Raw genomic sequence first — 12,949 nt, 5'->3', positions numbered from 1 at the left:
TGCTTTCAGAAGTCGTGGACGCTTTGGTCAGTAGAAAAACTGTTGAGAAGAGGAATGTCATTTCCAATTTCCCTCAAACTCAGGAAAGGAGAGATCACTGCATTTCAATGTGGGAAGTGTCTGGCACTTCAATGACACAATAAAAGATGTGCATGCCTTCTTAGCACTGTTCTTGTGGCAACAATGAAACAGGTGCCAGACTACTGTGCAGGAGCTAGAGGTGGTAGTGCATAACAAAACAATGGGTGGTGTCAACAAAATCAATTAGAACCTCATTTACTACTCTATGTGCGCAGCCCAGCAATGTTATTTTTTTTTTTTTTCCTTTTTTACAAAAACATTTCCAGGCACACCTCAGATATGGCTGTTTTGATGCCTTTGTTGTCTACAAGAAAGCGACAGGTAGGAACAAGACTTATTTACAGTTCCACCATAATCTTGTAGAGGCTCTGATTGACAAGAACTCTCAACCTCAACCTAACAACAAAGGATGCAAATCCTCAGCTGCCGACAACGGCCTTGTCGCCTTGTCACTTCCTCAAGTACATTCCGCCAACGGCTAAATGCCAAAAGCCAACAAGGAGATGCTTCATGTGCCTAAAATGATCCTCAGCCGATCGTAAGAGAAGCACTCGAAAGGAAACCAGGACCTGGTGTGAAGACTGCGGCGCAGTGCTGTGGACTAGTCCTTGCCTTGAAGTGTACAAAATGCAGCCAAGTTATACTATAGGGCATTCATCACAATTTTAGTATCGCTCTATTTTAATGCAAAGAACACACATTTTCATCTAACCTTAGATTTTTGAAGCTCTGCAGTGTTCTCTTAATACTGTAGTTAAGCAAACTTTCAGTTGATTTTACTTCAATTTTTTTTTTTCAAAGCCTTTTTCTGAAATAAGTTATTTCAGTAGTACATTTCTGGCTTTTTCTTTGCGTATATCTTTGCTTAAACCAATAAAAACAATTGGTATATTTGTGTTGTTTTTGCAGAGAGTGCTTCGTAGCAAGAGGTTTATGCCTTTATTCATACAAAATTCATACAACTTACTGCAAAATGAAGCTTAAGAACACTATAAAAGAAAATTGAAGAAATTGAAACGTATTGCTGATGAAAAATTTTAATTTCAAGGAAATGAAGTGAACTGAATGAAAAGCTGAGCTCGCCCTTTGGCATTTTTACCAGAAGTGCACGGACGAACCTTAATCAACAATGGCACGTAAGCAGTTAAATAAAGGTTGCCTTCAATTTTCAATGAACATTTAAGTCAACAGTCAGTGAGTTGATTGATAAATGTCTGTTAACTGTGCCCTTGTGATGTGTTAAATGCACCCACTGCATTATTACAATCAATGCAAATTTGTCTTTAAAGGAACCTATTGTTAATATATAGGTTCCATCTATGCCGCGGTATAGCTCAGTAGCGTAGCCAGGGGGTGGCACACCGTTTCGAACCCAGTTCTTTTGCCCAGAAACTACAATGCAGCCCTACCAGTGCAACAGCATCCATCAGCAGTGCCTACGTTGACCACCACATGTTGCCAAAAACAGTGATTTCACTGCACCTGCCGTGATGCACAGCCGGAGTGCCGTCACCTCGTTGAGATCATAGCCAGACACTATTCTAAACAAGGCGCACAACATCAAAAGAGACGACAAGGTGGACAAAGGTACAAGCAATCACCCCACACCCATGTTCACAGGCACTTTCATGGCCTTCAATATACTTTGTGTGATTACTTCATACACGGATGCACAGAAACTGAAAAAGAGCTGTAATGCAAAAAAAAAGGGGGGGCAGTTATCCAGGATTTGACCCAAGTATCAGATGAAAATTGCAAGCGTCATTTAATGTAATTCAGGGCTACAGCCACTCAAAAACTTAGTATATTGTTTAATGTAACCACCAGGCAGTACTAACAAGCTTTATTTAGCAGGTTCTGAATAATTTGTTGGCTTTCTATTTTTGTTGGCTTTATACTGAACTTCAACTTTTCTGTGAGAGTAACCTTTCAGTTCATGTGTAGTGCTCACGCAAGCATCATTGAATGTTAAGTTTTCCTTGGCGATGCATTCTTCTTCGTGGTACCCTAATAAACATATCAACAGGGTTGTACTGTATTATCTTGCACTACTATTGTTACAGCATATGTCTATTCTGCTCAGCTGAATAAAATTATGATAAACTAACTAGGGGTGAACAAATATTCGAAACTTCGGAATAATGAATTGAATAGTCATTCGTAAATGCAAGCATTTTTCTAATACTTTTCAAATGTTTCAAAACGTTAATTGCACCCAAATAGACATAAAATTTGAGCAAAAGTATGGTACATTTCCACCCCCGCGAGCATAGTATAGGCATAAAACATGAAAAATTGCGTAGTGCCATGCTTTACAGGCTGTACAGCGATAAAAAAGATAAAATTGTTGGATTTTACAACATTATCTGCACCAGCAATGTGGCATTTGTGTATGTTTAAATCTTGGTGCATGATAGTTGGGACACCCTGTATAGTGAAGCACTGTGCCGGTTTACGTCACAACTTTGTAATGTCACCTGCAAACTGTTGCATTGTTGGTCTTCGAAATAAATACTTTAAATGTCCAATGGAACAAATCTTTTTTGTTTCTCAATGCAACCTGCCTCCGTGACAAGCTAGAGGCAGATCATAGTGTGCGCAGCGTGAAGTGTACGTTTGTTGATATTGTAGCACCTGCCTTGAATGTGTGCACTTCTAATGTGGTCACTGCTTGTCTTGTTGCATTTAATTTAATTTGTATCCTATTAGCTCAATTTTTTTCCCCTCTGCTTCCACCTCCTGGCTCTCGCCATAACCAATTCTTCTCTTGACCGCTGCCTCGCTTGACCCCGCGCGTGGCGTTTCACGGTGCTCGCTATATTCTAACAGCTCAAAGTACCACATGAGATGACTACCTGATGCAAAAGGAAAACGACCCTGAAAGAGTTAATGTTGGGGCAAAATGAAACTCAAACATTTGGGTGAACCTGTACACATTTTTTTGCACATTCTTAAGATTTCCTGTGTAACCAGCTGATGTGATTGATACTTTGACGTGAAATGGCATTTCTGATGCACCCCTCACTAGTTTATTAGTGTAGCATAAACATTCATAAGAGCGCAATTAAAGAAGACAGTTGGGCTATTTCGTGCTCATTACAGACTTAAGACATCATTACCTAGCGCCAAAAAGACATTCGAATGACAGCAAGTAGCACACAGGACAGAACGCTAGACTTCAACTGCACCTTTACTACAAAGAAACACAGGATTCATGGGATACGCATAACCTAGACACAAGGAAGCAACATTCCTTTTTCCCTTCCTCCCCTATACCACAGGAGCTACCAGAACAAAGTCATGGACATGTTATTTGCCAGATATGAACACTCTTCCTTGGTGAGAGCCAGGGACGGGGTTCACACACCTATCACCTGCTTTTTTGATACAAAACGCTTCAATATTTCTCTATCGACCTGCCTCTGGAGCCACCTCAGCACACGAGTGCTTTGAAACTGCACGGTGCACGAGCACCTATGGCAATGATCATCAGCCACATGGCCACCAGCCACTGTCAGTGCCTTAGCGACTGGTGGCCATCAGGCTGATCATTGCCCATAGGTGCTCGTGTACCGCCCAGTTTCAAAGCACTCGTGTGCTCAGGCGGCTCCAGAGGCAGGTCAATAGAGATATATTCAAACCGTTTTGTAGAAAAAAAGTTGCAGTTTCACTCGAAAGGCAAAGCATCGATTGTGATAGCAAATTAACAGACAGCTATACAAAGTAAGGATAGTAGTTTTATCAGCCGTATTAACTTGCAACATTCACTTACTAAATTAACAAGCATGGTGTTAGCGTGCACAGGCAAACATTAACACATCACACTTGATGAGCACGGACACTCACTGTCAAAACGCTGGCATGAGGAACCGCGGCAGCAGCAGTGTGCAAAGTGACCTTCGTGCTATCACTTCAACACAAACTGAGCGGCAAGAACGCAGCACGCACAAAGGTATGAGCCGTCGAAGCGCCTAGACTCTGCTCTCAAGGCAGATCGTTTCAGGATGTAGTGCGCGTGGGCACAGAATATGCGGTTGCTGTGGGAGTACAATGCCGCCCCCCCCTTCCCTTCCCCCGGAACCTAGCGTGCGAAAGAAGATGGCGCACTTCCTTCCCGCTTTCCTTCCATGCGAGCACGAGATTGAGCCGCGATCATCCGCTCCCCTCGCATGCTTTCATTCGCACAGAGCATACAGCGCGCGGCGACAGTGTTATCGCCTTTGGACTTTATACGGAACATCATGGCGACGCCGACAGCAAAAATGAGCCTGGAGTGACCATATAACTGCTATCCCAATAAAAGCGGGTGATAGGCGTGTAAGCACACTGTCCCTGGCTCTCACTAAGAGTGTTTGTACCTGGGAAACAACCTGTCTTTCGACTTGCTCCAATAGCTACTGTGTCAGGAAAGGGGAAAATTAATGTTGGTTCTTTGCGTCTAGGTTCTGCGCATCCCATAAATCCCGTTTCTTTGTAGTAAAATTCAGTAGTAGTCTAGCATTCTGTCCTCTGTACTTCTCACTGTCATCCTATGTCTTTTTGGCGCTAGTTAATGATGTCTCAATTCATAAGAGCAGTAGAGCTACATCTAAGGCACAAAAGGTGTTCGCCAGTTCATTCGCACATGTGTGCATCAAAACTGGTTTAGATTATGGGATTGTGAATTCAAACAGCCCCGAAAAACCAACGCTTTTCCGAGTTCAGCTTCAAGTAGATGGAAAAGGGCGCTTAGAAACCGGTATTGTGCAAGCGTACGCTTCCCTGTTGACATTTGTATTTTGCAGGCACCTTCCCTTCAGAACACTCAGCTGATGGTTTTCGCATTCCTTTTGCACATCGTAAACCTGGCCGCTTTGCCACAGTTTTACCCCTTTGTCATCACTGAGCCCCTGAAGAACCCTTTGCTGCAACCACTTGCTGAAATCCGGCTTTTCTTAAGACTGTTGAGTGTCCTAGCTTGCTTGAGCTATGGTTTAAAAATTTGCTGCTCCACTATAGGAGGACTTGACAAACAGCTCGTTATCAGCCACTGTATGGAGTAAGTTACACTATCTTATGTATTTTGTGTATAATTGTATATTATTCAAGGTTTCCAAATACTAAATTAATTTCTGGGGTTTCATGTGCCAGAACCATGATCTGCTTATGAGGCACACCGTAGTGGGGGACTCTGGGTTAACTTTTACCCCCTGGGGTTCTTTAACGTGCACTCAATGCATGGTAACTGGGTGTTTTTGCATTTCAGCCCCATTGAAATGTGGCCACGGTATTAGGGATTCGATCCCGTGATCTCGTGTTTAGCAGCGCAACTCCATAGCGGCTAAGCCATCATGGTGGGCGTTTCCAAATACTAAACTTAGGAAAAAAAACTTCCAATGACTAAGTTAAACACATTCTTGGAAATGTGCAATCTGCCAATTTTAGTCTTTCAACTTATAACACGGTGATAGTTTTCTGTGTGATAAGGAAAGCCAGTGAAAATGAAAAGAACCGATGCGACTATCCGCTTACGTACTACAATCACACAGTTCTCAAATGTGATCTCTATGAATGAAAGCTCTTTTAATACAGTGCGTTACTACTGAGAAATTTGCAGAGCAGCAACGACGTTGGACTCCTAAGTCTGCTTATTGTTATCATAAACCGCCATGCCTGTTCATTTTGGCAGCGCAGTTACAACCAATTGCTGGTGTGAATTTTGCTGCCAACAACTGCTTCGCTGCCCCATAACTTTCCCAGCAGCAGCGTACTGTTCGTTCATGGGCAGCAAGTTTGAGAACACTGTGATAGTGGCATGCAAGCAAGTAGCCGCGCTGTTTTCTTTTTTTTTTTCACATATTTTGCAAACTTTCTTTATGACACACACACACAAATTATAGCATAATAGGCAGGAACTCAAATACTGCTGAATCAGTCATTTCTAGAATGCTCTAAGACTTTCCCAAAGGAAGTTTTTCATTAAATTTATAAATTGCAATGTTGACTAATTCATCTCGATTAATTATGCAATTAGACAAAATATGAAAAAAGTACAACTTGCTCCATTAAATGGCAAACAACCTGCTTTCAGTCACATCCTCCTATAGTTTACCGGCAAATATTTAAATATTGGCTTAATATAGCTGGGACACTATGTATAAATTTATGCTGACTATCAATGTGCTTTAGTAAATTACTTCATAGTGGCTGATAAAATAATGCATGTTAAAGAAAATGGCCAATACAAAGAATTTGCTCCAGAGTGCAACCATTACTGCACCAATGAATAAAGTACACACTGTGACAAAAGTGTTGGCAAGTGGTGTACAGCCTCAGAGTGTTGTGTTTGAGTCCCCAGTACTTTGCTTGGAGCTTAATAAGAGAAAGACAATGTGAGCCCAGTAAAGGAAGCTTTCTCAAAACTGATGAAGCAAGGGACTATGAACTGACAAACTTATGCAGAGAGGAAGATGACACTTAATTGCAAGTGCACAAGAACATGAAGAGTGTCCAAGCTTTATGAGTTTACAAGATGTTTTGCAACTATTGAACTGTATATCACCACACACACAAACACACAGGGCACAAGGCATTTGAGGACATATGAATGACTTCAGGAATAGTGACAATATTTCAGACAAGATTTTTTTGTTCTAATATTAAAAATTGTTTCTTTTAGTGTTGTTTCTTAAGAATGATCAATAAAACCATCTTCAGTCTCAATAACTGAGTGAACTAGGCTTCCACAATGGCTGTAAACTCAAATCAGATGGTGTGTGCCAATACTGCTCAGTGCTTCCACGATAGCAGTTTTCAGCAGCGTGTGGCTGTTTGTTAGTATCCCTTTCAGTGACGCCCCTCATACATAACAGTGTAACAGGTCTAAATATTCAGAATTAGGATGCCACATTGAGGGTGATGTGGCCACAAAAGCAGCTGGCCACAGCCAGCTACTACTACTAGGTCGTGCATAACCTGTGGTTGGAAGCAAATACATTACTTAAAGGGACACTAAAGACAAACACTACATCAGTTTAGATTGATGAAGTATCCTTGAAAAACTTTCCTTGATTATGCGGTGATAGGATGATTATTAGAAAAGAAAATGATGGTCAATGTATCATTTTAGAATTTTGCGCCGAAACCCCAGGGCTGGTATGTGTGCGACGCCACAAATTTCAAAGCATTATTTCGAATTTCGTCCATCGTGGTTTAATATAAGTTCTTTAAACTTCCCAAGTATAGCCTTTGGCTCTTTTAGAATACAATGCAGTCCATTTTTACTGATAAAAATTGAACTAGGCCAAAGCAGACGGCGCCAAATTCCATGACGTTCTGGCAAACTGGTGCGCGAATTTTAAAGTGTTTTAAAGTGGCGTTGCCACCCATCTTCCGTTTTTGTTCCTTCTCCGGCTTACCAAGCATTTTCTCATTGTAAGAGTGCATTTTTTGGTATTGTGGAAAGGTCATTTTCTAACACAGCTCAAATCCATTTTACTCTCTAGTGTCCCTTTCAGATTGGCACCTCATGACCTCATTCAAACAAAGTAGGATTGTTGACTCTGCCACCTAAAGCTGCGCCACTACGGCCATCATTGGCTTTTCAAGGTTCGCACTCATGATGGCTTCCACCAGCTGGAGAAATTTAACCGCCTTAATAACATCCGACAAATAGCAGTGCTTGTTTCTCTTTGCAACAGATGACAATTGGACACATAACCTCTTGCCTCCCCCCAAAAACAAAGGATTTTGCCACATTCAAGGTGATGATTTCCAAGTCACTGTGGCTGGCATGTAAGGCCACTAGGACTACAGGTGGCTTCATATCCTGGGTATGACTGGAAGCTGCTACCCTGACATAAACATGCTAGACAGGGGCTGGTGACAATGAAGTGCCTACGCTAGTAGAATGAGGATGTTAATGTTTATGGTGATTTGAAGCCATGTCCTAAAACACCTCATGCACCCTTTTCAATTGGGGGGGGTGCAGAATGATACTGTTGTTTTCTGTCTAAAAAATTCAGCATAATGTAGGCTTTTTCACCTTGAATTACTAAAATGAAACAGTAAGAGTGTTCAACTATTAGAAATAAACCATGCATATAAATCACCATGCTCACATCAAAACAGATTATGTCAATGATTTATCCAACAATAAGAGTGCAGCTAAAAAAAGAAAAACTGTGCCAAATAGTCTACCAATATTTTACTACTAAGAATCTTCAAATAGTAAGTCCCTTTAAACCTTGTTTTTCAAGCACAGCTTGTATCTAAATTAGAAGCTTCTCTTCAGATTACTATAAGCAGTGCCGAAATATTGATGCTCTATTTGCCAAAGAGAGCATCAACTTTGCAGCAGCCAAGTGCAAAATGAAATAAAGAGAGTAACAACAAAGTTCTGCAGTAAGGTGCATACATCAATAAAAGACTTTATCTCGCCCAACACAAGAGACCATTCCAGCTGGTCCTCTGGCTCGTATGTGGCAGTGTAGTCGTCAATCTGCTTGGCAAGTTCCTGTGGAAGAAAAACAATCAATAAAGCAAGCCAGAAAAGCTACAAACATATTTCTTCACTATAAAAGAAGAGAATAAACAATCACATAGAAAACAACCATGCATATTTATTCCCCCAATACAAAGCCTCAGAACATACCAGTTAACATGCAGATATTGAAAGATATGAAAATTTAAATAAAGCTACAAAATTAGTTCACTCTGAGTACTTATACTGTCAAATATGGTATTTGTATGGTTGTGTTCAACTGGATTGGTTGGTACATGGCTTATTAAGAGAAACAGAGGGTGAAGACGGGACACAGAGGACACAAACCAGACAGGGCTTCGTTGTCTGGTTCTTGCACTTTGTGTCTCATCTTTAAGCTGCGTTTTTGTTTCCTGAAAAGGAATTTGCATGTTTTAACACTATGCATCACCTTCACTCCATGTCTCGTAAATATTGCATTAATGTGAATTTAAGTGGCTTGCACATCTGTGTACCTCTGTCTTCTGACGATTCTTTAGAAAAGAAAATTATCTTTTGTATCAATTAAAGTATTGATATATGCACTCTCTTGCACAGTCTGAGGGTCAGTACTCCCAAAAAAAGGGAGCACTGAATTCAACAAACTGGATTACTAAGTGCCAAAGTAACAAACCTGTATTGCTGCTGTTGAACATTGTCTTTGCTGACCAAGGATAACAAGGAACAAAGAGCATATAACCATTTTTCTTTTTTCAGGTTTAGGCTACTCAACTGAATGCAAAAACAAAATAACATGTGTCTGGTGGAATTTATTTTTTGGCAATGTGAGCAATACAACGCATAGCTACACCAATACCAAATAAATGCAATGACTAATAGATAACCACTTTCACTGAGCATAACCTTCTCTGCACAGCTCAAAAGTGTTGCAGAAAAGGCTACACATACAAACAAACACACACACACACACTAAAAAAAAAATAGCATTTTGCTGGTAGAGAAATGCTAATATAAAGGCAGGAAGTATGGATGTCTACAAGGGCCTACACTAGCTATTTTCTCTTCTCAGGGCTTGTTTTTGCCTTTATGCACTTGTGGTGAAATATGTCAGTGCTTCATAAGACAAAAACCATTTCGCAATGGATAAGACAGTTTTCCTGTCACCTGGAAGCACTTGCAGACACAGGGAAGTCATTGTGTTTTGTGCAGCCTACTAAGCATTTTTCATGGTGCAAAATTTAAGCAATATGCATGGTAGAACACTCATATCAATCCAAAGGGTGCATAAATTGGCAGTGCCCCACCAAAGCTCACCCGCACTAGGTCACGCACAAGCTTCATCTTCTTGAGCAGGAGACAGACGACAATAAAACGAGCATAATAACGCAATTTTTTCACCATCAAATCTGAGCGGTGGGAGTAAGGCAAGCTCTCTTCTTTGCTCGCCTTAGAGTAATATCCTCGGGCACGGATGGCCGCATAAAATGAGAATGCTTCATTCAGGTAGTTGGTTTCACTTGTTCTCAGGCTGCAAGTAAATGACAGTTGCAAGTCAGAAAATTGCACTAGTGGCAAGCTACATCAGTAGAAATGGTAAGGAAGTTTATGCATTTAAGAGCAGCTCTCTTAAGACAATATCGCAAATTAGTCATTTTAGAAAAAGTAAGGTACTCACTAATAATGGTAATACAACTGTCCAATCTTCGAGGCAATCTCTCCGATTTGCCATCTTTTCAAACCATATTTAATGTCCAAAATTTGCCTGCAGCGAAGAATGACCCATCGATTTAATGTCCGTTAAAATGGAATACTCACAATATCAAGCAAATGATACCAGGCGTACCTATGTTGTTGCTGAAATTTCCATAACTTCGTATATACGTCAAATGTCCTTCCGAAGTAAGCTTGCCATTGCTTGTGCCCATATTGCGGAAGGTCCCTGCACGAAATAAGTACTAGCTATCAATAAAAGTCATAAATCTGCATCGTCTGCGACAGAGTGACTTCGTACGATGAAGTCATTGGTGCATACACATCAAGCGAAACGCTGAACAAGCCACTATATGTAGGAAGAACTTCCCACGAACAGAAGCAATATGCGGACTTTCAGAGAGCCAAAAGACGCAGGGAAACAAGCGCAGGTTAAAAGAGCCGTTTACAGTACTTTAGAACATACGGAACGGCTTCGATCAGAGACAACCTGCAGTGAGCATAAAGGCACACACAGCAGCGATGCGCGTCCACTTCGGATCTATGGTGCGTACCTCAGACCGTTGAATAGTTGTTTGGACTTTTCCAGCAAATGACAGAATTCATTCACTATTTTCCGCTCCTGTTCCTCAATTTCACTCATAATGGCCATTCTTCGAGGCGCATGCTGTCCCAGATCCTCCGGACCACCTGAAGCAGGGCGTTTCACGGGGTCCAAGCGGTCGTAGTAAGAGGCGCTTCCCTTCTGCATCAAAAGCGCCCACCTACGGTTCTCTCGCCGTTGCCTTGCTCACCCGTCGCTTTCGCTGCCGCAACAAAACACCAGAGATCTTTACGAAGGCTCGCTGCATGAGGCAGCAACCATAAAATTTCCTTCTGTTATTATATGAAACTCAACGCCAATAACTAGCGCACGAGTTAATCACCACCACTGTCTACACAGACTACACATGACAACCAACCAAAACACAAACGCCACATCTAGTAGGCCTAACTTGCTAGTCATGTATCAGAAGTAGTTCTTTTCATCAACGCCAGGCGGCTAAGTTCGGCTGCACTGGCATTGGCACAGGGCATGGCACAAGGCAGCGCCTCCTACACTGGGCTACACTTGGCAGCTCGCTTTGCAGCCTTGCTGCCCCAGTGGTACAGTGTACTAGAATTGTACTAGTGGCGCCGGTAGCGCTAAGAGGGTAAATCGAAGATGCATCTTCAATATCCATAACGCTCGCATGTTCTCGCTTCTTGGTACAAACACGCATGCACCCATGCACAAGGGCTACATACACGTTTGTAGCTTGTAGGTAGCACATGCTGTGAAAACATTTTTTCCCCGAAACCGAAAGCGATAGAGCGCTTGCCAAATCTAGTTCGGAAACTTCACTTCGAGAAGCCTGAGCAAGAAGCATTGCTTTCAAGATCGAACAAGGTTGCGCCATTAAACTTTAAAAGCCATGTGACATAGAGTTTCTAAATAAATTAGTATGAAACTCTATGCTACACTGTTCTAGAAGCAAAGCCTTCTAGTACACTGTATATGCCATGCGAGAAGCGTAAGAAGTGGCGCTAGCGTTGTACTCTACCCAGACGAGACCCCAGCGGCTTAGAGCAACGTTTTTAGATTAGGAATCTATAAACGTTGGCTTACAGTTACTGCATATTAGACTATGGTACAGTACATTCGATTGCGGTTTGTGTGTACGCCTTACTTTGCGAATTTTCTGGACGAAATTTATTTTAAAACTTCAGTCAGTGCAATAAGCTACTTGCAAGGTCCATTCACCTTGCCACGTGTGCTTGCCGGAAAACCTCTATTCTTGATGCGTGAGCGCTCTGCTCGTTGCATTTGTCACACACACGCTTAAAAAAGTTTGCAAACTTTTGGGCTTATCTTGTCCTACAACGACAATCGTCACCTGCCTCGCATGCGTTTCTTTTCTGAAAACGCCGTACTCGCTGCTTACTGTCGAGAACGCTATGCCAAGCTAACAACGCGCATGCCGTTCGTGACGTCGAAGTACCGGGTGGGGGGGAGCGTAGCACTGCGGGTCACGTGACTTCCGCTTAACACGTGTTGTCATGGCAATCTTGGACCTTCTAGGTGCCTAGGGACATAACCGCTTAGGGACGATGGTATTTAGGAATATCATCGTTTCTCTCTCGCAGGCGCGAGGACAAGCGGGTACGAGAGAGTAACGATGGTATTCCTAAAGAAACGCATCACTGTTTTGATGATCCAAATATAATCTCACTATCAGGGAGGGAGTAGTCTACCTGACTGGAGCAGTATTTTTTTATTTGGGGTGTTGCTACGCTGCACTCCGCAAGACCCCAACGACCGCCGCTTCGCGTCGGCGCCCGGCCCCGCGGCTTCCGCCGCGGCACCGGGGTACAAACGCGAGCAGTATCCGCTTGCGCAAGAGCGGACTCAATTTTCTCTCTTGCACCCGTTTGTCCTCGCGCCTGCGGACAAACGATTGGCGGTCCCTCCAAAGACCGTCTCGTGTCAAACCAGTGCCTCAAAAGTCCCTAAGCGAATGCGTCCCTAGGCGCCTAGGAGCTCCACGATTGACATGACAACACGTGTTAAGCCAATGCCTCCTCAGGTTTATCGTACCACGCGGCAGATGCCTGCCGCGTGGTACGATAAACCTGGCTGCGTGCCCTCTCCCTTTTCTCGTCTCCGCGAAATAAAGC

The 12,949-nt window shown here is 42.5% G+C and overlaps 1 protein-coding gene across 5 annotated transcripts in view; it reads right to left on the bottom strand.

The window, feature by feature from the left end:
- LOC119436422 (protein SCAI-like) overlaps positions 1 to 11,463 on the bottom strand; it is a 132,577-nt gene extending 121,114 nt beyond the window's left edge. For 2 of the 5 annotated variants that reach the window (XM_037703267.2, XM_037703268.2), the window contains exons 1-5: positions 10,807 to 11,463; positions 10,386 to 10,481; positions 10,218 to 10,304; positions 9,857 to 10,070; positions 8,477 to 8,575 (exon numbers count right to left, since the gene is read on the bottom strand). In XM_037703267.2, the coding sequence (XP_037559195.1) occupies positions 8,477 to 8,575; positions 9,857 to 10,070; positions 10,218 to 10,304; positions 10,386 to 10,481; positions 10,807 to 11,003 (693 nt within the window). In that variant the 5' untranslated portion in view covers positions 11,004 to 11,463. The remainder of the gene's footprint in view (positions 1 to 8,476; positions 8,576 to 9,856; positions 10,071 to 10,217; positions 10,305 to 10,385; positions 10,482 to 10,806) is intronic. The other 3 variants (XM_049657740.1, XM_037703269.2, XM_037703270.2) reach the window with 2 other exon arrangements.
- Between the last annotated feature and the right edge of the window lie 1,486 nt (positions 11,464 to 12,949).

This window comes from Dermacentor silvarum, chromosome 1 (assembly GCF_013339745.2).
Source record: "Dermacentor silvarum isolate Dsil-2018 chromosome 1, BIME_Dsil_1.4, whole genome shotgun sequence".
Lineage (NCBI taxonomy): Eukaryota > Metazoa > Arthropoda > Arachnida > Ixodida > Ixodidae > Dermacentor > Dermacentor silvarum.
Note: the sequence above shows the minus strand (reverse complement) of the source record. Positions and strands in the feature narration are given on the sequence as shown.